We start from the raw sequence: 27,393 nt of genomic DNA, 5'->3' as shown, positions 1-27,393 counted from the left end.
TAATGACCGCGCTGCTTTTGGGGAGCCCAAATCTGCCCACGAGCAGCTTCGGAGGGGCGGGACCCTAAATCCCCCCAAATCCCTGGGAGCAGGGGCTGCAAACACCCCGCTGAGAAGGAAAGCTTTCCCAGAAAGCTGGGGAAGGAAAATACTGGATGAATGCTGGCATTCCCTCAGCACAGAGGGGCTCTGCCGGCGGGTCCCCGTCCCCAGGAGCGGAGCTCGGGCTCCTGACCCCACCCCTGGCAGCAGGAACAGCTGCTGGGGTGACACCAACCCCGCAGCGACAGCTCCCAGAGCACCCCGACAGCAAAACACCCTTAGGGACATCGGTGCAGAGCCCGGCGGGAGGAGGAGAGCGGCTGGTCCCGGCAGAGCCCAGGCAGGGACCCCGGAGCACCGGAGCGGGGCCCCGCCGCCCCCGGCCCCGCCGCCCCCGGCCCCGCCGCCCCCCGGCCCCGCCCTGGGGACACTCCGGGACAGCCTCCGGGACACCAAAGGTAGGGCTGGAATTCCTCTGTCCCGGCTATCTTCTGGTCTGTTTTGGGGGTTCAACTCGAATTCTTTTGGTTGTTGTAGCCCTAGATTTGGTGAGGCTCTGCCAGGGGTGCTGAGAGGGGATGGGACAGTGCAGGGACAGCCAGGGGGGTCCTGCCTTCACCAGAGACCTGGTGTAACTCCCGGAGTAAATGGGTAGAAGGGAGGAGATGCAGAGTAAGCCCAGTTATACTCATTTATTGAAAATCCCCCGTGCCATGGGATGCTCTGAGCATCCGAACGAGAGCGGGGCGATGGCTGAAGTTAAAACACCCAGCCTCGACGTTTCAAGCTGTGTTTTCTGCTATCATTGAGTGAGCAGATGAGTTTAAGGATTAACCCCAACTCCAGCGATTCTCAGCCTCTGCAAAGGCAGCACCACCTGGGATGGGACTGGTCTGTAAGGGGTCTTTGAGGCCACGCAGCCCCATCCCCCCTGCACAGGGATAACTGACCCAGTCCTCATCACTCCACACTTCCCTTGGGCTTGTCTCTCTCCCTTTGTCCCAAGAGTTTTCCCAAGTGGTCTGTTCCTCACAAGGGGTACCACGCTGATTTTCCATGGGCCAATTTCCATTTCACTGCTAGAACCAGGGAGGAAGAGGACAGGGTTATCTCAGCACAGGGACATGACTGTGCATCCCTGGGGACCATGTGCTGATGGTTTGGGGGGATAACTTACAACTTTGGTGCCCAAAACATCTTTCAGGGACATCAGGGTGTGCCAGGAAGGGAGAAGGAGGGTGGGGGATTAGGCTGACACACAGCACCGCTGTTTCGGGTTATATTCCCTTCTTAACCAGGATAAATATTAACAAAGGAGGACAAGAGCTTTTGCAAAGGATTAAAAGGCAAAAGCAGAGTATTTCACATGGCATTAAACCAGAGCATTTATTTTTTCCCTTCATATTCTTGGAATTTAGTTAGCACAGCAAGAGGCAACATCGCTCTGATGGAGAAACAGAAAAATCCCAAATATCTACCACGAAACTGCTTAATGGCAGAGAAGGTTCTTCTTCTGTCATTTGTTAAAAGAACAAAAAACCCAACCCCATACAACATTCAGTTTCTGGTTTTAGCATATCTATTTTCAGTTCATACCTTGTAAACTCTATTTCCTGCCAAAGCAGGCCAGCAGCATTTCAGGTGAGCCAGAGAGCAAAGCTGGCAATGGGAGAAGCCCAGGCCACCCCTGGGCCAGCTCTCCCCTGCCCACAGGGCCCCTTTGGAGGGACCCAGCCACCCTCACCCTGCCTTCACTCTCACAGGAAACTGAATTTCTATTTGATGTTTCCCCTGTGCATGTTCTGCTTTTATTTTAGGTTGTGGAGGAGAAGAAGGAAAAACACAAGAGAGGTGCCGGGCACAGCCTAGCCCAGCTCCCCCAGGAGGGTAAGTGAGCAGGGGGCACCAGGGTGCTGCTGCTGAGCCCCTGTCACGGGTTTTTTGTGTTCTTAAAACACATCCTCACCCTGAACACGAGGGACTGAGCACCCCCAGCTCACCTGGGCCAGCAGCAGGGGCAGGGCTTGGTGGAGGATCCATCTGGGGCTTGGTGGAGGATCCAGCCAGGGCTTGGTGGAGGATCCAGCCAGGGTTTGATGGAGGATCCAGCCAGGGTTTGGTGGAGGATCCAACCAGGACTTGGTGGAGGATCCAGCCAGGACTTGGTGGAGGATCCAGCCAGGGTTTGGTGGAGGATCCATCCGGGGCTTGGTGGAGGATCCAGCCAGGATTTGGTGGAGGATCCAGCCAGGATTTGGTGGAGGATCCAGCCAGGGTTTGGTGGAGGATCCAGCCAGGGTTTGGTGGAGGATCCAGCCAGGGTTTGGTGGAGGATCCAGCCAGGGTTTGGTGGAGGATCCAGCCAGGGTTTGGTGGAGGATCCAGCCAGGGCTTGGTGGAGGATCCAGCCAGGGTTTGGTGGAGGATCCAGCCAGGGCTTGGTGGAGGATCCATCCGGGCTCATCCATCCCCTGGCTCTGGGCAGGAGCAGGAGTCACTGGCAGATCCCAGCTCTGAGAGGGCTCCAGGCACGAGGCAGCAGCAGGGACAGCACCCACAAACTGGGCCCAGCACCCACAAACTGGGCCCAGCACCCACAAACCGGGCCCAGCCAGGAGCTGCTCCCAAAGCCTCTCTCGACCCAACTGGGTTTGGGAGTTGCTGTGGATTAAACCCCCCAGGATTTACTAACAAGGATTGGACACCCCTAAGCAGCCTCGGGTGAGGGTGCTGAGCTCTGCTGAGGCCATGGGGCAGAGCCCAGCTGTGAGCAGGGTCAGGGGCTGCTCCCACAGCCCCAGCTCCTGCAGGGGTTCTCATGGAGCAGATGGAGACCCAGCTGTGCTCCAGCGTATGGAAAATGCTTTACCCAGGATGTACCCAGCTCTAACAAGCTGATTTTAGGCTGCCTGCAACTCTTACCTGCTGTTTTGACTTATTAGGCACAAATCTTCATCCAGTGCCCCAGCGGGGCTGATTTGAGGGGTACCCATGGAAAAATCAGGGGGAAAAGCTGTGCAGGGGAAGAAGGAGGCTGTGCCTGTGGAGAGTCTCTCACCCACCCCCTCACAGTGAGGGGGAAGCAAGCACAGAGCATGCAAACCCAAATTTCCTCTTTCTGGAGATTTTTTTAGCATCCTGCTGTTTTTTTACACAGCACACAGGACTGAACTCTGTGATGTTGCTGCTTGGGATTTCCAAAGTGCCATCTCTCACATTGCTGAGTTTTTACACCCCCTCCCCAGCCCTGAGGGTGCCTCTGGGTGCCCTGGCTGAGCCCCCTCGCTGCTCCCCACCTTCAGCTGGGCCTCGGGGACCCCTCGTGCCACAGGGACAGGCAGAAAGTCCTGCAGCTGGAGGGGACAGGGAATGGAGCTGCAGGAAAGTTGCTGTGTGATGAGGATGGGGAAGGGCAGGAGCTGAGAGACAGCAGGAAAAATAAGATGTGAATGTGTGGAGAGTGCACTTTGTCCTTCCCTCTGTGTGTCCCAAGGCCCAGAGATGGAGTTAAGGTAGGTTTTCCCATCTGGGAATGCAGCCAGGGGAGAAGGAGTAGGATCAAGTCTTCCTCAGTGGGTGACAAGAGCCTCTGCCAACAGGAGACGAGAGGCAAGCTGGTTTAAATTGATAAGAAAAATTGTTAAAATACAAATAATATTAATTGTCACTTCTGGAGCATAACAGGATCTTTTCACGAGACATTTTACTCCACTGTTTGAGTTAGATGCTCCCCTTTTAAAAGGAAGGAAGGAAGACATCTCAGCCTCCTTGGTGAGAGAAAATACAAAAATAGACATATTTCCTTTTATGGCAGATTTTCTGCTTCCACCCAAAACTACTTCAAAGTTTTGGTACCATCACACCAGCAAGTGCTGACCATCGTTAAATTCATTTTCACATTTTTTACCTAAGCACTGGAAAAAAAAAAACAGCAGAGACTGCAGCAGATGTCATTTTACCTTTAAAATTAAAATTTTAAAGAATTAAATCAAAAACATTAAAACATTTTAAATTAAGTAAATGTGCCTTTGGCGTCTGGGTTGGTACCTACAAACTTCTCCCACTTAGACCTGCAGGATAATTCTTCATGTGGAAGCCAAAGCAAACGTGAGACAGTTTGGGCAGAGATCTGAATTTCCTCTAAATTTATCAGATCTGGCTGAGGTTTTTTGTGTCTGACACATTCAGATAACATCACCTGTTTGGCTGCAATTTTAAATAAAATCCACCTCCAGCCTTTTTAGTACCAGTTCTGGTATTACCAACAGCCTCAGATGTGCACAGTGGGTAAGGACAGACTTGGAAAAAACAGCTGTGAGAAAGTCAGACTGGATCAAGTGCAGGTAGTTCTGCAAAGGATGGTTTATGTCCTATTTTTAAAAGATTAACCGGGATTTGACCCTATTTTTAAAAGTTGACCCTGGTTTGGTGAGAGCCACTGGCCTGGGACTTCCACGCCATGACACAGCGGTGGTGGCTGCACAGGGGAAAGGTTTGTGTGCACATGGGTTACACCAGGAGCAGATTTCCTTCTGTCACCTGCAGCTGGGAATGCTCTGAGGCCTTTCCTGGGAAGCCAGGGGAGTGTTCCCCTCAGGAGTTTTTGGGAGGTGAGAATATCCCTAGGGAGGGAGGCAGCTCTGGCACTGACCATATGCTGGGACACGGGAAGAGCAACACCCCCAGGTTTGTAGCAGAAAACAAACACGATTTCTATTTATTCCTTGGTGGTTCTGCACCTCCACTGGACAGGGCACGGTGAGTGCTGGGCAGCACAAGAGCTGATCCACCAAAGCCACACAAAGGTGGAGAGATGCTCCAGCTTTTTCCAGCTCTCCCATAACTCTTGCTCTGTTCCTCCCCTGTCTCCCAGCAATGCTCCAACTGCACCTTTCTGTCTTCCAGCTGCTGAACGCCTGTGCTGGGAGAAGAGGCTGAAATGCCACCCAAAAGGTGACGGAGACACTGCTCCGGTGAGGATTTGCCCACTTGGACACAGCGATGCTTCTCCCGGTGTGGATCCCTCCTGCCCATCCTGCAGGTGACCCCAGCGAGCTCTGAGCAGGAGCATGAGCAGGGCTGGAGGGCAGGACTGGAATTAACTCCTCCTGTGCCAAAACTCCCCGTGATGAGCTGGTGACCGGAGCCTCCCCCACGGATCCAGGGCTGGACTGTTCCCTTTGGATCCTGAGGCCCCCCTGGCTGCAGGACAGGCGGGATGGACGTGTTATGATGCTGAGCACGGAGCTGGAGCACAACCATGAGCAACAGCTCCAACTGCAGCGAGACAGACCTCAAGCCCTACTACGCCATCACCTACACGGTGATCCTGATCCCCGGGCTCATCGGGAACACCCTGGCCTTGTGGGTCTTCTATGGCTACATGAAAGAGACTAAAAGGGCCGTGATATTTATGATCAATTTAGCCATTGCTGACTTATCACAGGTGCTGTCCTTGCCCCTGAGGATTTTTTACTACCTGACGGGCACGTGGGAGTTCGGAGGAGGTCTCTGCATGTTCTGCTTCTACCTGAAGTACGTCAATATGTACGCCAGCATCTACTTCTTGGTGTGCATCAGCGTGAGGAGGTACCTGTTCCTCATGCACCCCTTCAAATTCAGTGACTGCAGGCGCGTCTGTGATGTCTACATCAGCATCGTGGGCTGGGTCGTGGTCTGCGTGGGCTGCCTGCCCTTCCCGCTCCTCAGGATGCAGCACCAGGAGGATAAAACCTCCTGTTTTGTGGATCTTCCCATCAAGAAACTCGACCTCCCCACCTCCATCATGCTGATGACCATAGGGGAGTTGGTGGGGTTCGTGACCCCCCTGCTCATCATCCTGTACTGCTCCTGGAAGACAATCTTATCACTAAAAGAGAGGCACTCTGCTTCCCGGGACCTGGGCGAGAAGAAGAAGGCTTTAAAGATGATCCTCACCTGCGCCCTGGTGTTCCTGATTTGCTTTGCACCTTATCACATCAGTTTCCCTCTGGATTTCTTTGTGAAAACCGGGCAGATCCGGGAGGGCTGCGTGCAGATCTCGGTGTTCCACGCCGTGGCTTTGTGCCTCGCCAGCCTCAACTCCTGCGTGGATCCCATCATCTACTACTTCACCACGGACGAGTTCAGGAGACGCCTCTCCAGGCAGGATCTGCAGGACAGCATCCAGCTCCAGCCCCTCAGCTACTGCAGGAAGCACTCCAGGGATGTGCTTGGGGAGGACACCATGGAATACTAGAGCTGCCCTTCCCCAGCAGCAGCCAGCACTTCCACTATTCATTACATTTTGGCCTTTGCCAGAATTTTTTCCCTCAGGACACTGAGAACAACTCAAACTTCTGCTTTCAGTGAGGGTTGGAATAAACAAACAACCTCCCTCACAAAAAAAAAAAAAAAAAAAAACCAAAAAAACCAAAACCTGATCAAAAATGTGTTGATTTAATACTTCAGGTGCAAATTTTTACTGAATAGAAATAGGAGCATTTCCATTCCTCAGCTGGGCAGCAGGAGGTCACGGACCCATGGGAGAGGTGACACCATGTCCCACTGTCACCTGTGGCATCACCCAGCCACGTCCCGGTCAGCAAGAAACAGCAAAAGATTCTGGGGTCCTGCTGTGCAGAAAGAATTTGATCCTAAAAACCCCTGGATGCCACAATATTCTCTGTTTCTGAAGCACAAGACAATTCAGCAGAGACTGATTCTCCAGAGAGTGCCCAGAGCCTGCTCCAGCCACGCTGAGCATGGAGTGAGCAGCAGAAGGTGGCCCCAAAGGACTTCCCATTTAAATAATTAATGAAGCCTCATTTGGGGGTGTAGCAAATGCCATCCCCAAATCACATAGCCAGTGAAGCTTCCACACACTATTTTTCTGCCATCAGTTCCCACTTCTGGGTGCAAAGACAAAGGCTAGAACCCCCTTGGGTTTTGAACCATGGGGTTGTGCTTGGAGGGTATTTATCCAAGCCAGGTGTCCATCAAGCCTTTCAAGTTGTCTTTTCAGCAAAAATGGGGCAAATTATTTCCCTTTCACTGATAACTGACCCACAGCCATCACATCCACTCCCCACTAACAGCAGCAGGATTCAAACAGAGGATCCAAACCTTTCCAAAGTTTGCTGTAATGATAAAACCCTGGAAGCAAAGTCAAAGGTACCATGAGAGATTTTTAAGAAAGGCTCAAAGGTGGATGTTGTTTTAATGATATTTGCTTTATATTCAAACCACAGAGACTTCAGGCTTGACTTTGGTATTTCATTTGCACCTTCTTGTAAAATGTTATTTTTCTGTGAACATTGCAAACGTTACAATAGAAGCGTTTTGGAAGTGTAAAATACTTTGACAGTATCATTTTTTATTTATGCAAATGTTGTTTTATAATTTATATAAGGGAAATGCACATTGTAGGAAAATTATGTGAAGCACAGAGGGTGTCAGAACACAAGAAGTTTGTTTTCTTTTCAAAAACTTTTTCATATAATAAAACTCCACCACCTCTTCCCTACAGGAATCTGAGCCAGTGCCTGATGGCTGAGCAAGCACTGATAATTCATGGAAAGCACATTCATAGTGACAAAAAAATATTTATTTTTATATTTCCTGTTGTATATAATAAAATAATCATTTCTAAAAATGTTTTTTAAATGTGATTCTTGTCTCCTTCTCCCCCTGGCATCACCAACACACATGAACATGTGGCAGCACCTGGATTTGATGCCTCTTGAATACCTGCAGAACATTCTAGATGCTTCTCCAAAATTATTTGACTCTTCTTGTTGCACTGGGGAACAAGATTCCTCCAGCTGCAGGAATCCAGCCCATCCTGCCCTTTCTGGCCACCATGGGAGGGGACCAGGGTGGCCCTGTCCAACCCCCCCAGAGTCACTTTTAGCTCCTGAGGGGGAAAAATTGCTGCATAAAGCCGTGTCAGAAGTTCAGAAATTGTTCAGCGACAGAAACCCCAAGTAGCTGAAGTTTTCCACCCAGAAAATCCCGTGGGTGCAGCAGCCCCTTCCCCCTGCCACTTATTCAAATGAGTGTTAATTAAATTATCTCTTTCCACAGGAAGCTGCTGCAATGGTCGGGGTTGGTGGCAGGAGATGAATTCAGGGGACACCTCCCTGCCCTCCCCAGGGCACCTCTGCTCCAGGTGGCATCTGCTGGGGCCACACTGAGGTCTCACAACCCCTGGGGATGCTGCCACCAACAACTGCAGAATGAAGATGTCCCTTAGATTAGCAGGAGGTGGATTTTCATGCCGTGGGTATTTTTGCCATGCCCCTGTATTTTTAGTGTCTCAAGATCCACGAGCTGGACTCAATGATCCTTTGGAGTCCCTTCCAACTCAGAATATTCTGAGACTCTGAAATAATCTGGTCTGCAGCACTGGAATGGGAATCTGAATGAGAATGTAACTGAGAACCAAAGCGCCCAAACCCCAAAATATCCCCTTTATTCTGCAGGAAGGGTTTCCTCTGGTTGTTATCACTGAGCAGCAAAGCACTGAGCTCTCAGCCCGTGTCCTCCCCAGGCTGGCTCTGGGCTGAAGTGACAGGTGGTTTTTGGGCACAGAACCAGCTTTAATTCCTGCTGGGCCAACACAAAGCCATGGTAGCAAGAGTGCAGCCTCAGGGGTGGTTTGAGGGATGCCTGGGGAGCTTGAGCTGCTCAGAATGAGCAGTGAGCGTTTTGGGAGCCTTACTCACACAGGGCACAAGGTGGCTGAGGGTGCAGGGTCAGGGGAAGCAGAGTTCTGGGTCTGCTCCAGCCCTGCCCCGCTTCCATCGCCTCCCCCACGCTCCCTGCCCAGCAGCAGCTGCACAACCTCTCATAACCCTCGGGCACCGCCTCTCCCCTGCCCTGGCACCCTGAGAAGAGACCCAGCGGCTTCCTTGGGGATTTTTCTGTGCATGCTGAGACTCAGAGCTGCCCTCGCATGTGACAGCTGGCACAGCAGTGGGAGCACAGCAGTGGGAGCACAGCCCCTCTTCCCTTCCCTTCCCTTCCCTTCCCTTCCCTTCCCTTCCCTTCCCTTCCCTTCCCTTCCCTTCCCTTCCCTTCCCTTCCCTTCCCTTCCCTTCCCTTCCCTTCCCTTCCCTTCCCTTCCCTTCCCTTCCCTTCCCTTCCCTTCCCTTCCCTTCCCTTCCCTTCCCTTCCCTTCCCTTCCCGATGGGATCAGAGCCCACCCCCCTGCCTGGCCACCAGCCTGGACCCCCAACAACCCCTGAGGTCTGCTCTGCTGAATTCCCTGCTTTGGCTCCATGTCATTGCTGCTTTGACCATGGAATCCCAGAGATCTCCTTTTGCCATGAAAAGGGCTGATTTACAGCTTCTCCTACCACAGCAGAATTTTTATCCTCTCATACATCTTTTCTTTTACCAGCACTGTTTTCTTTGCTGTTTTGTCACATGGTTGCTCAACATCCTGAGCAGAGTCCCCGTTTCTCTGTAACTTGTTAGATTTTCCTGCTAGGGTTAAGGCAGCTTTGACACATTTTACTGCACTTTTTACTTCCTTTTTCACTTTGCTGTTAAAAATGAACCTTGGCCCCAGCAAGTGGGGTAAATGCACACACAGAGCACCCCTGGCACTGCCAGACTCTGTTCCTCAGACCTCAATAACTAAAAACAATCTCCAGAGAGCGAACCAAATATGAGCCCACCCCATCCAACACAAAAATAAAAAGCTAAAATCTTGTCAGAGATGTTTTGATAAATATCATGACCAAAAATAAGCAGGATCCATCAGGGCAGTGCCTGGTTCAAGCTGCCAGTTAAGTCAGGGCAGAGGAACTGCAGCCTTTGGGGTGACAAACTCTGAGAATTTAACTTACACCATCTACAGCTGTGGCCAAATATCTCATTTAGAAAAAAAGATTTGGTTATGTAAAACCATGAGAACAAAATTATAGAGAAAAAATATAGTAATGTCATTACCTCAGAGGGGAAGACCTGGTTCTGGTTCCTGCTTCCAGCTCTGTTCTTGTCCCTTAGGTCACACCAACCCTGTCAGGGCCAGTGTTTGTTCTGGGCTACCAGAGGTGCCACCATGAGGTTAAAGGGAGGGGGAGAAGGAGCTCCTTGGAGGTCAGGTCACCATGAGGCCGAGCTCAAATCATCAAGATAATAATTTTCTACACCATTTTGCTCAAGTTTCCTTCTACTCCCATTTTTCCTCCCCAAATTCAGAGAAGAAAATGAAAAGTCCAAGCAACCAACAAAGGCAGGATGAAGACAATGATGTGACAGAGTGCCATAAGGAATTGTGAGAATGAACCTTAAGAATGATTCTCTTAACTCATCTCCCATTTTCCCAGGGGCCCAACAGAGCTGTGAAAAGGGAATAACTTGGTGAGGCTCCAGCTCGTGGAAGGTCATGGCTTTTACCACCCACAATGTCCAGCTTTGCCTCCCCATTTGCACTCCCACAAGTCCCAAGAGAAAAAAAACTTATTTTAAAGGATTTAACCCAGCCAAGCTCTTGTTTTGGCTGACTCCTCTCCCTCATGTGCCACCAGATCACCAGTCCTGTGACCAGTGCCATTATCTGGGACAAAGCACAGTCACAGGACATTGGATATTTAAGGGCAGGATAACTCCCTGTGGTCACACAAACATCTGCACAGCTCCAGAGAAAGTTCCCAGGAGACCTGAGTGTAACAGAAGCTGAAACTCAGCTGTAAGGTTCTGTTTGAATGAGAAGTTTCTTAATTAAGTAAATCAACACAAACCATCAAAGCCCACAGCCCAGCCAGTTCCTGCTGCTTAACAGCCTAAAAATCTTAAAGCAGCACCATCCTAAATCCAAAAAGAACAGCAGCACTGCCCACATTGGTGTCATGCTCTTCTTCGAGGTCCTTCACCCAAAATTTCTCCCTCTGGGCCTGTCTGCCCCAGCCCAGAGTCTCTAATGGGACTTCAACTCCCTGGTGAGATCTGGTTCAAATCATTACTGTGCTCAGCCATAGATCCAGCTCTGCAGACAGGACACATCTTGCCTTCAAGCACCAGAGGGTTTTGGTTGGTTTTTCAAAGAAAATAGAAATGAAAACACAAAAAAACTAGAAAATCAAATTATAGGGAGAAAGCAGAATTAAGGGTTTTGTGAAAGAAGCCATCAGCTCCACTGAGAAAAAACAAATATTGGGATATATGGGTCTGCAAAAGGATAAATGCACATTATCCAATATATCTGCAAATGGGATATTTATTGAAGAAACACAAAGTGTTTCTGGTCTAGGGACCTGGTCTAGTTGGAGGTGAACTGGCAGGGGGTTGGAACTCAATGGGCTTTAAGGTTCCTTCCAACCCAAACCATTCTGGGATTCTAAAATCTATGAAGATCTGCAGCTCACTTTTTCCTCAGACAGCCACAAATTTGGTTTTCCCTCAATCAAGGGGGAAAACAGAGCCTGAGAAATGCCCCAGCAGGCAGCAATCCTGGGCAAGCTGTGCTCAGCCACCTCCACCAGCACAGCCTCACCACGGCAAACCCTTGGAGACGAGGGAAGAGGAGAAGCTTCTTGGAGCATCCTTAGGGATGCAGCAGTGCCCTGAGACTCCTCAGCAGCAGCAGAGTGGGGAGGGGAGCAGGAGGGGAGGCAGCTCACAGAGAGGCACAGATGGATCTGATAAGCTCAGGGCCCTTCCTGTGCCCCTCCCGGGGAGAGCAGCAGCAGCTCCGCTCACCACGGAAGTGTCGGCCCTGGCATGTGTGAAAGTCGGATCCTCCCGCCTGTTTGGGGTTTTTTTGGTCATGAGATGAGGAGGCAAAGCTGTAACTGCTGTCAGCTTCAGGCTGGGTGACAATGCACACTGGTAAGGGGAGGGTGGTCTGAAGTGGGGCTTCTACATCACTCTTATTTAAAGAAAAAGGGCTGAGAACATGAGATGACAAAAGCTACGACCCCCAAGGGCAGAGAATCCAAAGGAGTGAATTACTTATCACCAAGTGACCACTGAGATCACCACCCTGTAGAACCCAATACCCTCCACAGCCCTTCCCTCCCAGGGATTTTAGGGTGGAAAGCATGGGTTTATCCATAGAATCATAGAATGGCTTGGGTGGGAAGTGACCTTAAGGTGATCTAATTCCACTCCTGCCATGGGCAGGGACACCTTCCACTATCCAGGCTGCTCCAAGCTCCATCCAACTTGGCCTTAGACACTTCCAGGGCCAAGTTGGATGGAGCTTCTCTGGGCCCCCTGTGCCAGGGTCTCCCCACGCTCACAGGGAAGGGTTTCTTCCCAATATCCCACTGAAACCTCCTCCATCCATGGATCCATTCCTAATGAATCCCACATGCTGACACACTCATTCCAGAATAAAAGCACCGGGTTCCACACCAACAAGGGATGAGGCCTGTGGGAAGTTCCGTGCTCCAGAATCAGGTGTCCACCCATGGATTTAACCCACAACAGCTCCAAACACCAACAAGCCCTAAAATGGAACAGCTCAGGAGAGCCCAAACATTTCTGCAAGACACAAACCACCATCCACAGTGAGAATAAGGCTGCAGACAGGAAATTCACTCTCACAGCTGTTAAGGTGGAATTCAGGGCTGTCACAGCACAAAAAGAGAGAAATTACATTCAAGTAAACAGACTAGTTAAACTATAAGAAATAATTTCCTTGGGAGGTGGAGTGGAGGTGGAGAGTCTGTAATTACTCTCAAGACAGGAAATACACCCATCCTATTGCCTAGGTAATATCACAAATATATACTCATAATGAAGAAATAATGTTAATGCAATAATGTTACTGTAATTATCCATATTGTAATTATTTTGGTGGCAGCCTGGAAGCTTCAATCAGTGCTGGCATTTGGGCTCTGTGCCACAGCTGGCAGCAGAGCCATCCCCCACCCGGCCTGGAATTAGGACAGGCAAAGCAGCTTTAATCCTTCCAAGCCTGACCTCGAGCTCAGCCCTGCCAGGGGGTAATTCAGCCACAGAGTGCAGGTTTGGGGGCTGCACCCCGTTTATCTGCTCCCACACAGCTCTGCCGTGACCCCACCTGCAGTGCTGTGCCCAGGGGTGCTGTCCCCACCATCAGAAGGGCACAGAGCTGCTGGAATGAGTCCAGAGAAGGCCAAGGGGCTGCAGCACCTCCCCTGTGCAGACAGGCTGGGAGAGCTGGGGCTGTCCTGCCTGGAGAAGGTTCTGGAAGAAGAGACCTTCCAGTATCTGAAAGGACTAGAAGGAAGCTGGATAGGGAATGTTCATCAAGCAGTACAGTGACAGGACAAGGGGGATTGGGTTCACACTGAAACATGGCAAATTTGGATAGACACAAGAAATTCTTCTCTGGCACAGGTGCCCAGAGAAGCTGTGGCTGCCCCTGGATCCCTGGAAGTGTCCAAGGCCAGGTTGGATGGGGCTTGGAGCAACCTGGGATAGTGGAAGGAGTTCCTGCCTGTGGGAGGGGATGGAATGGGTGAGTTTTAGGGTCCCTTCCAACCCAAACATCCTGGGATTCTGGGACATGGGTTCTTTTCAGGTCCAGGGTGCTCAGTGCTGAGATTTCCCCATGGCTCACCCCAGACTCTGCTGAGCACAGCTGGATTTTGGGGAGTGTTCCTGTACCAAAAACTAACCAAGTGCACAGGAGCCAGCCCAGAACTGCTGGAGTCCCAGCAGGCTGTGTCCCCCAGCCCTGCACAGCCCTGGCGGTGCTGCTGGGGTGGAGGTGACAGTTTCTCCCTGCCACAGCGGGCCCTGCACAGAGCTGAGCTTATCACCAGAAAAGCCTGGTTTAGACCAGCAGTTTATCAAGTCTGAGGTGCTAAAGCTCCTTTTCATACCAGCCTGAAGCCTCAGGGTGTCTTTCAAAGGTCTCCACACTACCCCTATTTTTTTTTTCTCAAGATCTTAATCTCAAGATATTTATATATGCTAAGAAGTTCAATTTTTACAGATTTTTATGAACAGAAAGCGTGGAGGGGAATGAAATTCTAATTTAGACCATTACATACTCTAATGGAAGAGTCTGTCACCACAGCCACCCACGCCTCAGCAGTCACACAGAGCAGCAGGTTCTGCAAAGGGCAACGGCATCTCCTCTGAGAACCAAAATCAACCGTGTTCTTAATAATTGTTTCTCATGTGTATTTCTGATTAAAAAACCCTGAATGAACTCCCATGTAATGCTGGAAGAGGAAATATCCAAAGGGCTGCATTGCCAGCTTCATGTTGAAAAGGTATTTAAAATTTACATCTAATTTTGAATTTATTTGGTCAGAAAATGAACCTGCCAGCTCCCCCAAGGAAGCTGCCCAAAGTCCCTGCAGAGATCTTGCTGATTGTCCCATGCCCACAGGATGCTTTTGCAGTAAACACAGATGTAAATGAAGCTCTTCCAGTAACTGAGTTTGCATTTTGCAATGTCACCCCCTCAGCCACCGCACCCATGTCTGCAGTTCCACTCAGATATTAACAGGGCTTTACACAGGTTAAGTTCCAGTATAAAAATGTTCCTTACTATAGATAAAAACAAAGCAAAGACACTGAGCACTGGAAGGATGAAGCTTTGATCAAACCATTTTTAGGTTTAATTTTGGTAAAACAGCTGAAAAACTGTCTGTTGGGTGAATACACCAAGCTTTTACCAATTACACACAGTTTACACCCAAGTGTTTGCTGCCTGTGCCATCTACTGGTGCAAAGGACTTCAACTCGTGCTCCTTCTGGCTTCTATAGCCCTGCTGAACACAGGAGCTGCTCAAACCCAAACACAGCATTAGAAGATCCCAGGAACACCTTCAAATTCCAGTACTCTGGCTTGGACACCCAGCCCCAGCCTAAAATGCTTAGGGATAGATCACAAGGCCAGCAGAGCACAGGTGGGACCAAACCCAGCTCACCTCAGAGCAGGTGAGAACAATCTGTTCCTCCTGTCCCTGGCTCTCTGCCTGGAACATCCAATAACATCTTAAAGAACTGACTTCACTTCGTTCCAAAGGTACAGAAAGTGTTCCAGCCCACGTGGAAGCAGGTCCAGCATTCCTGGCTGGAGGTGCATCCACTGCATGGACACTCTGAGCTGGGGAAAGAACAATTCCTGGGTTTTATTTTCCATAAAATCAGACCTCAGTGCTACAAGCAGGTGCTTCTTACTCTCTACAACCAACACATCCCCAAGTCCTACCACTCAAGGCTTCCAAAAGAACTCATCCTGGTTATCCCCTCAGCCAATCCAGGGGAGCAGGAAATCACCCCTTGTCCAAGGAACAAAACCTGAGGAAAAACTTCCCAGGGCAGCTGCTTCTCCCAGTATCACCTGTGAGTGAAGGGAACCTGGCTCACAGTGACAGGAATTAGAGCTTTCTACAGCATTTAATTCACTATATACTTCAATTTACTGAAATACTCTCCTATACACCCTATTTTAGAGCCAAAGCTCTGGTTTTGGGCCACATCCTTGGGGGGAAGAGCAATGTTCGTTTCTGTGCTAAAATTCCCGTGTTCTCCTTTCCCCTGCAGTTTCCTGAGCAATGACAGAGCACAGACACCTCTCCCTCCCCTCTGCTCTCTGTGCAGAAATCCTGTTTTCCTCCCAGCTGCACAATCCCAGGCACTTTCCAGGAAAGCCACAGGGGTTCAGCAGCACTGTAGCTCTGAGCCCCAGCACGCTCAGGGCAGGACTCTCCTGTCTGAGCTTCCAGCAAAGCTCAGGGTCAGAGCTGAGGGCTCATTAACCTCCGTACAGCCCCTCATTAACACCCAGGGACAGCCTCATCACCAGCAATATTCAAATGAATTGTAAATACACCCTGTCCTCGCAGTGAACACCCCCACAGCTGCCCCTGGGGATCCTGTTTGGAGAGCTGTCTGTTCTTCCCTCTGTTCCTCGAGTTCGTCTGGCACCACAAAGCATTTCCACAGCAGCAGAAGAGCAGATTCAGCTTCACAAGCTCAAAAAGAAGAGGGGTAAGAGAAGAGCAGCAGTGCACACTGCCTCAGGCCCACAGCATCACCCCCTCACCTCTGAGCACCAAACACCAACACAAACACCAAAGTTTTAGAGAAACATTTATTATAGGGTTGCAGAATTTATGCCAATATAAAGTCCCTTAATAAAACTCTCAAGTTTATCAACTGCAGGACACTAACTCTTCATTCTTTTTAGACTGCAGCTTTCCAAAAAAAGGGAACAATGCTCTGACTGCAGCAGTAATGCTACTTGCTCATAAAAAGTTGATCTAAAAAGTTTTATATAAGCCCAAGTAGTTTAAGTTTACAACTACAGTCACGTTCACAAGTGAGCTATACCAGAGCAGACCCTGGAAGTAGGAAGTTACAGGATAAACCAAGTCATAACCAAAAATACTGACAAGCTTTAAGAGCAACTCTATCAGAACCTAACAACTAAATGCCACAAAACCAAACTAAGGGAGAAGAACTCAACATAAGCTCAGGGAAGGTTCCAAATATACATACGAATTCAATACAGTAATTGCACAAAAAGAAACAGGGTAGTGTTAAAGGTTTCTGATCACTGAGCTTGGATTTTACATGCTGCACACATGGTCGTTAAAATAAACCTTTAATGAGCCAGATCAGGAAGGTTTTTGAGCCAGGATACGGAGTGCAGAGCTATTCTACAGAACTACACAAGATGTGCAAACCACAGATTATTAATATTAATCATTCTGTGAAAGTTAAGGTGAACATAACTGGTTCCAGCCAAGGAACTGGTTAACATTTTTATATATATATATTTTTCTGCCATTCCCAGATTACACTAAATCAAACACATTCAACAGATAAACTGATATTAGCCTTCTAAAAAAACCTTATTCAAATTTAAGTTTTACATGAGACAACTAAAAAGTTATACCAAGGATCAACAAAAGCTGAAATGGTGACTTTGTCTTCTGAAATACAAGCAATACACAGAAAATGCATAAGGCTTTTGATTATCACTGCACGGTTTAATTGCAGAAGTCGATGTCTAATGCTGACTTCTCCAAGAAGGTGTGACCTGGTCACCTCCCATCTGTCACCTTTCACTGCTGACAGATCTTTGTCTCCACCACGAAAGAGTTTTCAAAGTGTCTGATTGAGTGACAGTTCTCCGCTGCCCGTTTCTGCACACCTGGGGACGAGAGAGGACAAGAGGCTGAGTGAAGGGATCACAGCCCAGAGCAAGCAGTGCCAGCCTTCCATCGCTGCAAGACACAACCATTCAGTGCACGGAGTTTCTCCAGCCAGAACTGCCACCAGAACCTGCTGTGGGGCAGTTTTCCACCCCAAATCCCCCACCCAGTGTGCATTTGCACAGGGTGTGCTTTGCAGAGTACTTCACCCTGGGAGGATTTACCTCACTCTGGTTCTTCCTAACACTATTAAAGTGATTTTCTCTATTTTGGGACATGCCAGCACTGGGTCTGACCCAGGCAGCTTACCTGTATCAGCTGTGGCTCAGTAAGAGATGGGAACACTGCAGTCCTACCATCAAAGAGCTGCTCTCCTCAATCACTTCCATTTGCAGTAAGTCAGAAGGATTTAGTTTGTTTAGTAAGCAGAAATTGTTCAGATGAAGCAAGACAAGTACCAGTTCTAAACCCCACCAGGGCACTGCTTTGGTTTATAAACACCTAAAATCCAGGCTTGTCCTTCAATCCCAAGGCATCAGGATGGAGGTGAAGTTTCCAGAGCCCACCTAACAGCATGACCTGGGTTTCTCCAAAGCCTCCAAGTTACAAATCCAGGGAATTGACACAGCACCTGAGGTCAGTTTGATCTAAGAGGAACACACAAACTCCACAGAAGCTGAGGGCCAAGGCAGCACTAGCTAAATGAGAATAAATGAAAAGATTTTTCCAGAGAAGTTCCAGGAGTTTATCCACTGCAGTCTCATTTTTGTGACATGGCTTGTACATTGTGTCCTAGAAATGAGATGGGGAAGGCAAGGCAAGACTTGCCCCTGAACAATTTTCTCCTCAGTTGGATCAGATTTCCCACCCTCTCCCCTCCACAGGCAAACAAGGAGAGTTACAGCACAGCAGCTGTACCAGGAAACATTTTCTATTTAGCAGAATCCTTTTGTACAAATTCTCTGCAGGAATCTTTTACTCTGCAGCAGAGATGTCAACAACATGTTAGAGCAGGATGATCTCAGGGAACATCATAAACACTCTTCACAGGGCTGTCTATAGACACAGCAGCTGTCAGTTTAGCCTTGTTCCCAAAATCATTCTCACAACAGCACAGTCACACGCCTCTGCCTCCCATGAGGGCAGGGTGTTTAGTGTTCCTTCACGTGCCCTACACAGAACCCCTCTGCTGCTCCCACAGAAGCAGCCTTGCTTCCATCCACAACAGGATGTTGTGTGCAGCAAGCTGCAGATGTGGCTCCTGATGCTGCAACTGGGCTGAGGAAACTCTTGCCCAAGAGCTTGGCAGCCAAACCAGAGCAGAGAGTCCTAACAAACCAAACATTTGCATTCTGAAAGGCTCTAACTGACAAAGGGTTAGCTCACTGTGTTTGGTGGGAGCAGCAAAGATGAAAAACTTTGAGCTACAGTGAAATAAAATTCACAACATGAGATTTCTGCCCCCCAGGCCTTGTCCCAGTAGGTCAGAGCACAGACACCTCAGCTTAGTCCCTGTCAGGGGGTGGCAGGAGCACACAGGCAGTAAAGAGCCAGAGCTCAGCAGTTCCTCTGAAGTGTTCTTCCTCTTTCAGAGAGGAAGCCTGGGATGTCCGGAGCTCACTGTTCAATTACTTTTTTTTTTTTCAGAGCAAGTAAAGCAGAAGAAAATGCTTGTATTTGCTGCTCCTGTAACCCAGTTTTAGATAGGACAAGGACAGAATAAGCTGCGCCTACAGAGACTCACGTTACCTGATGGATTATATGAATTTTAGGGTCAAACCAACTTTTAACTTCGACCAAAAATTGGAACAGGAACAGACTTATATTCGGTTTGGGCATGTAACCTGTAATTGTGCAACTGAAACTTTCTCAGCGTGTTCACATCCAGACAGGGAGGGGAAATACCCAGCAGGGCCAGGAGTAGCCTCAGCTGCTGCTGAACACTCATGATTTCCCAGATTAAAAACTCCCCCGTTTTAAGTTTTTACCCCTTCCCTAGTTGAACAATACATTTGCTTTTTCCTGAGGGGAACTTACCTAAGATTTGGTCTCTGCGCTGGAGCCTGAAGGTCTCTTTCCCCACACAGAGCTGGTAGATGAAGATGCCCAGGTCAGACACGTTGTCGATCTCCTCTGTCACCACCATCTCCTCACGCACCAGGTACGTCTGGGGCAGGTAAGAGCCAGTCTGCAAGAGACAAAGCCTGAAGGTACAGACTGCTGCTCACACGGGACAAACCACTGCCTTTCTCTGCTTGGGAAGGGCTTCAAGCAGCAGAGTTTTAATACCAAGATACACTGAGCTCAACCAGTCTCTTACCAGGGAAGTTAAAAACTGACAGAGGCCATTTCCAACAGCTGCAGTTACATTCAAACAAAGCACAATTAACCTCAACTCTGCAAGCCTCATGTGAAGCAAATGTAAATAGAACCTGGTCAGGTTTATCTGTACACAAAGTTTGCAGCTAAAAGAGAAACAAAATATTGTGAAAGACTCCAGGTTTGAGGCAATGTAATTCTAATATAAAAAAGGCAAGGCAACCTACAGAAGGCTTCACCAGATGCTCCCAGCACTACTGAAACAGCTTCCTACCCCCCAACTGCTAAAAACAGGGGCAGGGACATACACTTTAAAATTGTCTTCATGAAACTATAAAAAAGAATGCATCAAGCAAAACTAGACCAGTGGCCTCTAGAACCAGGTGTAAGAGAGCCAATGATTTTTTTTTAAAAGTCTATTTGATGCATGACAGCCAAGTATTGCATTCAACTGGGAAGCAGCAGCCAGCTCTATCAACTTGACCTATAAATCATCTTGGAAAAACACTGGTTTTAGTCACTGAAGAGTCAAATGCTTGTGGTGATCTCATAACTGCAGTGCCAATAACTGGGGAACAAGTTCACATTGTTCTTTTCAGTAAAACCCTCATGGGGCGAGCGAGCTAGCCAGGAGTAACTCTCAGGTTTAGGTTTTCAATCATATTTGGAGCTTTATCAAATTCCTTTCCAACAGCTAAATTTAACCTTATCTGCTGGTTGCTTTCAGCTCTCATAAAGCCAGGTATTAATAAGAGCATTAGGCATGAATCTACTCAACATAATATACACTGACAGCTGGCCTGAACTTCAGTGCAGTGACTGAGCCGGGGGATTATGGACTTTGATGGAGGGAGGACTGTTCTAGCAAGGGCCTGGGGTTCAGGAGCAGCACCCAGCACTCGTAGCAAAGGCAGTCTGTCAGCAGCAAAGCTCCCACATACCGCCAGCTTGGCGAAGAGATCCATCAGATTCCTTGGAGGCATGACTATGGAAGTGTTCAGCGGGATCACGTAGCAGTTCCCCAGCTGCAGGTCGAGGTACGCTGTCAAAAGCTGTTTTAAAAACAAGTTTTTAATTAGTCAGGGGGTCTTTGATTAGGTGAATACAATTCCATCAGGAGCAAAGCAAGCTAAAAAAGCTGGAGATCACTCACAGCTACTACAAAAGTGATGCATTCAGGAACTGCCCCGTGTAAGAACTGAACTGTTACCACTCTAGCAAACCAGCATTAGTTTAAAAAACTTTCCTAGATAAGAGAAAGCTGAATATAAAAGCAGCTTCTGCCATAATTGTAAAGGAGTACAGTTTGTACTAACACAGAGGAAGTATTTGGAATATGATCTCATAACTAAAAAGGTCTAATTAAACACAGTGCAAACAAAAGGTATCCAGCTGCTGATAAACAATGATTCCCTTTAAATAGTTCTTCAGGAAAAGTGTTAGTCCCTACAAAAATCTCATCAGCCTTGTCACCGAGTGCAAGAACTGCAGCAACTAGAATTATCTGTTTATTCTATCTGCATTGCCAAGGCTGGATTTACAACCAACCTCTGAGAGCTTTTACAGCTGACTGAGGATAATGTTAACACTATCAACACAATTTTGATTAAAAAGTCAAACGAAAGCCACCCTCTCCTCTTTGCCTTACAGAAACTCCAAGCAACTACCACAGCACTGTCAGGTTCCAGTTTTCAGCTGCTTGAAGTGATTTTTCAATGCCCTTTTCCTGACACCTGTTTGCAAATCTACATTTTGCTGTGACATTGTGCTAAGTCCTCAGTCCCTTAACTCATACAGCAGCAAGTGGCACTTGCAGATATCCCACGGGCGCTGCACAGCACTGAAATGGGTTTTTCTGGGGAACAGCTCAGAGCTGCTATCCACAGGGACTGTAACACCCGTGCAGAGTTAACCCCTCTGTTCCCGAGTTCACAGGGCCGGGAGCTTTACAGCCCCGGAGCCAACCCCGGACTGACCCTGTCGAAGTCGTGCACGATGGCGGCGGGGTCGCTGTCGGAGAACTTGGGCACGGGCACGTCGATGATGGCGATGTTGTCGTCCTCGCGGATGTCGGCCTCCTCGGCGATGGGCAGGAAGTACGGCTCCACCGCGCGCTCCCGGCCCTCGTTCTCAAAGTAGCACATCTCCCCACGGTACACCTTGTGCTGGGGCACGAGCAAGGCAGGCAATGAGTGCACAAAGCAGCTTGAACTCTGCACTTCTCTCTGCTGAGACTGAGCACAGCTCCACACACACTCACCGTACCCTCATCATCTTTCTTTCCCCTCCATCTTTCTACTGATAATCCATTTACGTATTTTTAAATCAATGCTGTTTAAATAAAAATGAACCCTCAGATTACCTTTGGCATGAAGTACTTGTAGATGCAGGCTCCACCCACAACAACCCCTGCCAAGATGAACGCCAGGCCCAGCAGAGTCAAGAGACATCTTCCAGATGAGTTTTCACCCCTGTGTGTGGCAACTTCTGGGTCCTTTAAATAAAGAAGGGGAGAACTGAAAAGGGCAGTTGCTCTGAATTTAAAGAAAGCTGTTATCAACTGCTTCACTTTGATCCACTGTCTCCTATTTCTTCTAGGTGTGGGAATTACAAGTCAGCATCATAAAATAAAAAACTCACATGAAATGTTGCTGCATCAAATTAAGATCAGTTTTCAAACAGCACCACGAGTATTTTCTGAGTCAGAGGATGTTTTCTAGACAAACCTTTGTCCAGAAACTATTTGAGATGCACAAAAGTTAAATAACTGTAACAAAAGATCCTGTGCTGCAGCCACACTGTTGTACAAAAAGCAGGATTTGTAGATCAAGGTCATCAAAGGTACACAGTGTCTTCAGGCCTCTTCCCCTCCTCCTCTCACTAGGAGTCACATTAACATCACTTTTCCTCCCAAAACTGGATTAACAGAAGAAGCCAAGATGCAACTTTGTCTCTTGGCTGGGGAGCAGACAACTGACACAAGTCACCAGGTTTTGGAACTTTTGATATGCACAAGCAAAGTCCATTATGAAGGAAAACAACTCATCGGCTTAAATACAGCTTCTAATTATGCCAAATAAAACCAACTCCCTGTGGCACATCCTACCTTGCAGCCTCAAAATAACCTTTTTCCTACCCAAATCTCAGGAAGTTTTGTTTCTAACAGCCTGAAACTTCTCCCTTTAGCTCAGCAGCTTGTTTTCCCCCACCCACTGTTCTCTCAAACAAAGATGACTGCACCCAAAGGAAACTACTCTCCAGTGGTGGTGAGTTGTGCAATCCTCACTGCAAAGGCAGAGGTGGTGTCTGAGAGGAAAATTTAACCTTCCAGAGCTCCTGCAGCACCTTCCCAGACTTCCAGCTGCAAGCCAAGTGAAGAGAACAGCAAAAGTGCTGTCAAATAGCAAACAATCAGAAGAGACATTCCCTCCTGGAATCACATACTGGGCTTGAGTCTTTAAAAGGAAAAAACAAAACACAAAAACAACCACGAAACCCAAAATGTTTAGATAACCCCTATATTTGGTCAAGAATGTCCCTTTAATGATTCCTGACTCCAGGATTTAATAGCTTGCTTTCAAGATCTGCTCTTTGTCCCACTCAGGAAGGAAGAAAATTGGATTTCACAGTAAAAGATCTTTTCCTTTGAGGAGTTCCCAGAATCAGGGGCTGGGCTGGGCACAGCAGCTTCCACAGCCTTTCTTTATTTGAGTCCTGCAGAACACAACACATTTAGTGCCCTGTGCTCCCAACAAGCACCAGCATTATCACCAGGGCCGCAGTATTTCCATGCTCAGCAAGATGCAGAGCATAAAAGTCAGAGCCATCAGTTATGCAAGGGCTGAAACAAACCCCGAGCTGTTTTGTGAAAGTCAATACTCCCACATTCCGCTCGCGCATCCTCCAAACACAAAAATGTTGGTTCAGCAGGACACGAGAAGCTGCTACAATTGGCATGTGAAGCATTTTGTTAAAAAAGAAACCAACTACAAAACCAAAGCCAAACCCTTGTTTCAAGTCAGAATGATGCCACATTTCTGTGGCACTGTGTGAAAATCTCTTTTCAGGGTTAAGCAGCTGTAAGATGGAGATTAATTCTGTTCTCTCCACGTTCTCCCACCCTCACCTCCACCTTGGAGCACCTTACTCATCCAGCCTGTCCCTACTTGAACACACCAGTCTGCACCAGTTTTGGCATTGCAGCCATCCCAGCACAGGGGTGATGTCGACATCTAATTAGCTACACTTGCACTACACCTATTTCAAACAAAGCAAAGCTACTTGAGCATATTAAATAGCAATGTGGGCAGCTGAACCTGAGAGGGAAGAGTTGACAGAGCTGCTAAGAGAACACAATAGCAAGGTTTTGCTCGAGCAGGTTACAAAACCTCTGCACAAAAGAAACAGGTAAAAGTCGTCAAAAACCTACAAAGAAAATGCAGCTTTAAGCTGTAACAAGCAAAGCAAACGAGGGATAAGAGACAAGAAGAAAAGTCACTTGTTTTAACGCTGCTGACAGCCCCAAAGAACCTGCAGGGAGAATATGCTGCAAGCTCAAGGGTTTGTGCAGATACTCCAGGGGACTCTTATTGTGCTGTTTCAGCCAACATTAACCTTTAAGCTTGTTTGCTCTGCACAAATATTCCAGCTAAAGAAGACATTAACAACCACTCCAACAAGTTTGTCTTGCAGTAAAATTATGAACTTGATGCTTATATGCAACTCCAAGCCCTGAAGTCAGAGTGAAGAGTTGTTAAAATCCCACAAACATGTGTGCAAACACACAGAATATTCCAAATTGAGAGGAGCAGCTCTCATGAGAACAGAAAAAGGGGTATGCTTATTAGAACTACTCCAGTCAGAACTTTCACAGTACAGGGCTAGTAAATATATGTATAACCAGTTGCCTAAGGAATAGCTGAGGAGTTTGTCCTCAAGAAACTATCCAGGCTAATGACACCTTCAAATTTTAAATTCTTTATCTACCTTGTTTTCCCACTTTCTCTGCTTTTGATCCTGTAATTGAGTGCTACTGTATTAAATGTGCATGCATCAAACTGACAGCTCAGAAGAAAGAGTGTACTGAGCAAGAAAATCACTCTGCATCCCTCCTCCTTCCAAAGGAAGGCTATTTCAGGTGAGGCTGTGTAGGCTGGCAGGGAAGCTGCTTTCCTGATTACGGCTTAGAAGGGAAGAAAAAAAAGAAAAAACATAACTACAGTTCAACTCCACAAGTTTTGTTGTTTCTAAAATTTTCTTACTCTTCTATCGCAAATAAACTCAGCCCATGCCATCTTCCCCGTCTGGAGTCACTGATATATTTACCTACAGCCTGAGCCTCTCCATCCCCCTAAAAACGCAGGACACCTTCAAAACAAATTTCCCACAAACGGGGAAAAGTTCCACTCAAGCCAGCGCCGCGCAGCTCGCTGGGAAGGAAAAGCCAACCACAGGGTGCTCGCTTGGGTTGCTATTTAAAACCCTTTATGGCAGGTTTCTTAATTTAAGCGCAACACCCTCGGCTCACCGCAGCTGCCGGGAGCGGAGGACGAGCCTCAGCCGGCTTTGTGTGCCCGGGAGGCGCCGCCGAGCTCGGAGCTCTGCCCGGGGGGCTCTGCCCGCGCTGCCCGGGGAGCTCCGCCCGGGGGTCTCTGCCCGCGGAGCTCTGCCCGGGGGGCTCTGCCCGCCCTGCCCCGGCCGGCCCGGGGCCGAGCTGGGAGCTTTAAAGCGCCGTGAGGAAACGCGGCGCTGGCACGGGCCCAGCGCGACATAAACACCCGGGCTGTCACGGGACAGCGCACCGCCACAGCGCTGCGGAGCGGAACAGCCCCGCGGCCCCTCAGGGCTGAGGGGAGCCGGTCCCGCAGAGCGCGGCGGGGCGGCCGCCACACGAGCCGGAGCTCCGCGGCCGCGACCGCCGCCTCCCGCGGCCGCCAGAAAATGGCGGCGGCTCCGTCTCCCTGCGCCCCCCCTCACACCGCCCCCCCTCCTCCCGCCGCCGCCGGCCGGGACGCCCCTGCTGCCCGCACCTTGTCGGCCACCAGAGCCTCGGCCGCCTCCTTTTTGGGCTCATCCTTGAGGGCGAAGGGCGAGTTGAAGGCGATCTTCACCATGGCGCCAGCGCTGCTGCCGCGTCCCGGAGCGGCAGCGGGGACAGCGCGGAGGGCGGGGCGGTGTCTGCGGGGGCCACGCCCCCAGCCCCGCCCGCGGGCACCGCCGGGCGCTCCCCCTGCTGGCCGCGCCCTCGCACGGCTCCATTTCCCCGCTGCTCCATTGCCACACAGCTCCATTCTCCTATCGCTCCATTCCATTCTCCCACAGCTCCATCCCCCCGCAGCTCCATTCCCCTACCGCTCCATTCCCCCCGCAGCTCCATTACCCCGCGGCTCCATACCCCCACGGCTCCATCCCCCCGCAGCTCCATACCCCCACGGCTCCATCCCCCCGCAGCTCCATCCCCCCGCAGCTCCATTCTCCCACAGCTCCATCCCCCCGCAGCTCCCTCAGGTGCCGGGAGCGGGTCCCGATGTGGAGAGTCGGGATTAGGGAGGCTGGGAAAGGCCTCCGAGACCATCGAGTCCAGCCTGGGACCGATCCCCGCCTTGTCACCAGCCCGGAACACTGAGTGCCACCTCCAGTCCTTCCTTGGGCACCGCAGGGATGAGGAATCCACCACCTCCCTGGGCAGCCCCTTCCAAGGCCTGACCGCCCTTTCCATGGGGAAATTCCTGCTGCTGTCCAGCCTGAGCCTCCCCTGGCCCAGCCTGAGGCTGTCCCCTCTCCTGTCCCTGTTCCCTGGAGCAGAGCCCGACCCTTCCCGGCTATCCCCTCCTGTCAGGAGCTGTGCAGAGCCAGAAGATCTCCCTGATCCTCCTTTTCTCCAGGCTGAGCCCCCCCAGCTCCCTCAGCCTCTCCTGGGGCTCCCTGGGCACCGGTCCCAGTGCTCTGCCCCCACCGTGGATAGAATTTCTTCCTCACGTTGAGGTGGAACTTCTGGTGGTTTAGTTAATGACCATTGCTCGTTGTCCTGTCACAGAGCCTGGCAGCATCCTCTGGCACCCCTCGGAGATACTGGTATGGATTGATGAGATCCCTCGCAGTCTTCCCTTCTCCAGACTAACCAAGCCCATCTCCCGCAGTCTCTCCTCATCAGAGGGATGCTCCAGACCCATCATCATCCTCGTGGCCTCTGCTGGACCCTCTCCAGCAGCTCCTTTTTGTCCTCAAGAAACCCAGACCTGGGCACAGCCTTCCAGAAGTACCTCAGAAGGGAGAATGGAACACTTCATACATTGGACTGCCTGAAACAATCTGCTCCTTCATGTGGGTGGAAATCTGTGTCCGTCTCTCTAGAATTTGACTTTACAGCTCTACAAAGAAATCTGGTTTGAATCTGGTGCCCACACAATGGAACATTCCCGTACAGACAGCTGTAATTAAACAGAGCTGAACACTTATGCAAATATTGCAATAAGTAATTCTTCTAAGTGTAAACAACATGCAGTGTGTATTCCAGCATTCAAAGCATGTTCCTGTTATTCCACAGATGGAATACACGGTGTTTCCTCTCAAGATCATAGGTTAGATATTGCTGCCTTTCATGTCCATAAGGGTTTTGACTTTGACTTCAGTCAGGGAAGAACAAACTGTTTTATGTCTATTTAGCCTGACTTGGTTTAGTAACAGAAAATACTTTAACCCCATTTTACCAAGAAACCAGTGAAAAATCAATTTTCATATTTCCCAGCTTTAGCATGTTGGGAATAAGTCAAGCTGCACTCTCAAAGTCCTTGGAACACAGATTTAGAACACATTAAGAAGTTTCCTGTATGGCCAATGCAATATCTGTACTCTCCAAACTGGCAGTTGATAAATGCTGTGAATAATTTTTGGTATCTTAATCTAATGTAATTACTTCATGCTTAAACAAATTGGC

At 49.2% G+C, this 27,393-nt stretch overlaps 2 protein-coding genes across 3 annotated transcripts; one reads left to right on the top strand and one right to left on the bottom strand.

Moving 5' to 3' along the window:
• Positions 1–165: 165 nt before the first annotated feature.
• Positions 166–7,686, top strand: GPR174 (G protein-coupled receptor 174). 2 transcript variants are annotated; one of them, XM_072929052.1, is made up of 3 exons: positions 166–500; positions 1,860–1,929; positions 4,948–7,686. In XM_072929052.1, exon 3 carries the CDS (start codon positions 5,303–5,305, stop codon positions 6,278–6,280), a length of 978 nt encoding a protein of 325 aa, XP_072785153.1. In that variant the 5' UTR covers positions 166–500; positions 1,860–1,929; positions 4,948–5,302; the 3' UTR covers positions 6,281–7,686. The 2 variants fall into 2 exon arrangements, with proteins under 2 accessions (XP_072785153.1, XP_030128316.1); XM_030272456.4 differs by lacking the exon at positions 166–500 and having other exon boundaries at positions 576–1,929.
• Positions 7,687–16,570: 8,884 nt separating this feature from the next.
• Positions 16,571–25,612, bottom strand: ITM2A (integral membrane protein 2A). The gene is given in 6 exon segments (NM_001245359.2): positions 16,571–17,137; positions 19,176–19,326; positions 20,399–20,509; positions 21,434–21,622; positions 21,820–21,951; positions 25,487–25,612. Coding segments are annotated over 6 exon segments (756 nt in total). The 5' UTR covers positions 25,571–25,612; the 3' UTR covers positions 16,571–17,048.
• Between the last annotated feature and the right edge of the window lie 1,781 nt (positions 25,613–27,393).

The sequence above is a fragment of the Taeniopygia guttata genome, chromosome 4A (genome assembly GCF_048771995.1).
Source record: "Taeniopygia guttata chromosome 4A, bTaeGut7.mat, whole genome shotgun sequence".
Taxonomy (NCBI): Eukaryota; Metazoa; Chordata; class Aves; order Passeriformes; family Estrildidae; genus Taeniopygia; species Taeniopygia guttata.
Note: the sequence above shows the minus strand (reverse complement) of the source record. Positions and strands in the feature narration are given on the sequence as shown.

Coding starts and splice junctions, on each gene's coding strand:
- GPR174 (XM_072929052.1), top strand. CDS start 5,303: ATGAGCAACAGCTCCAACTGCAGCGAGACAGACCTCAAGCCCTACTAC.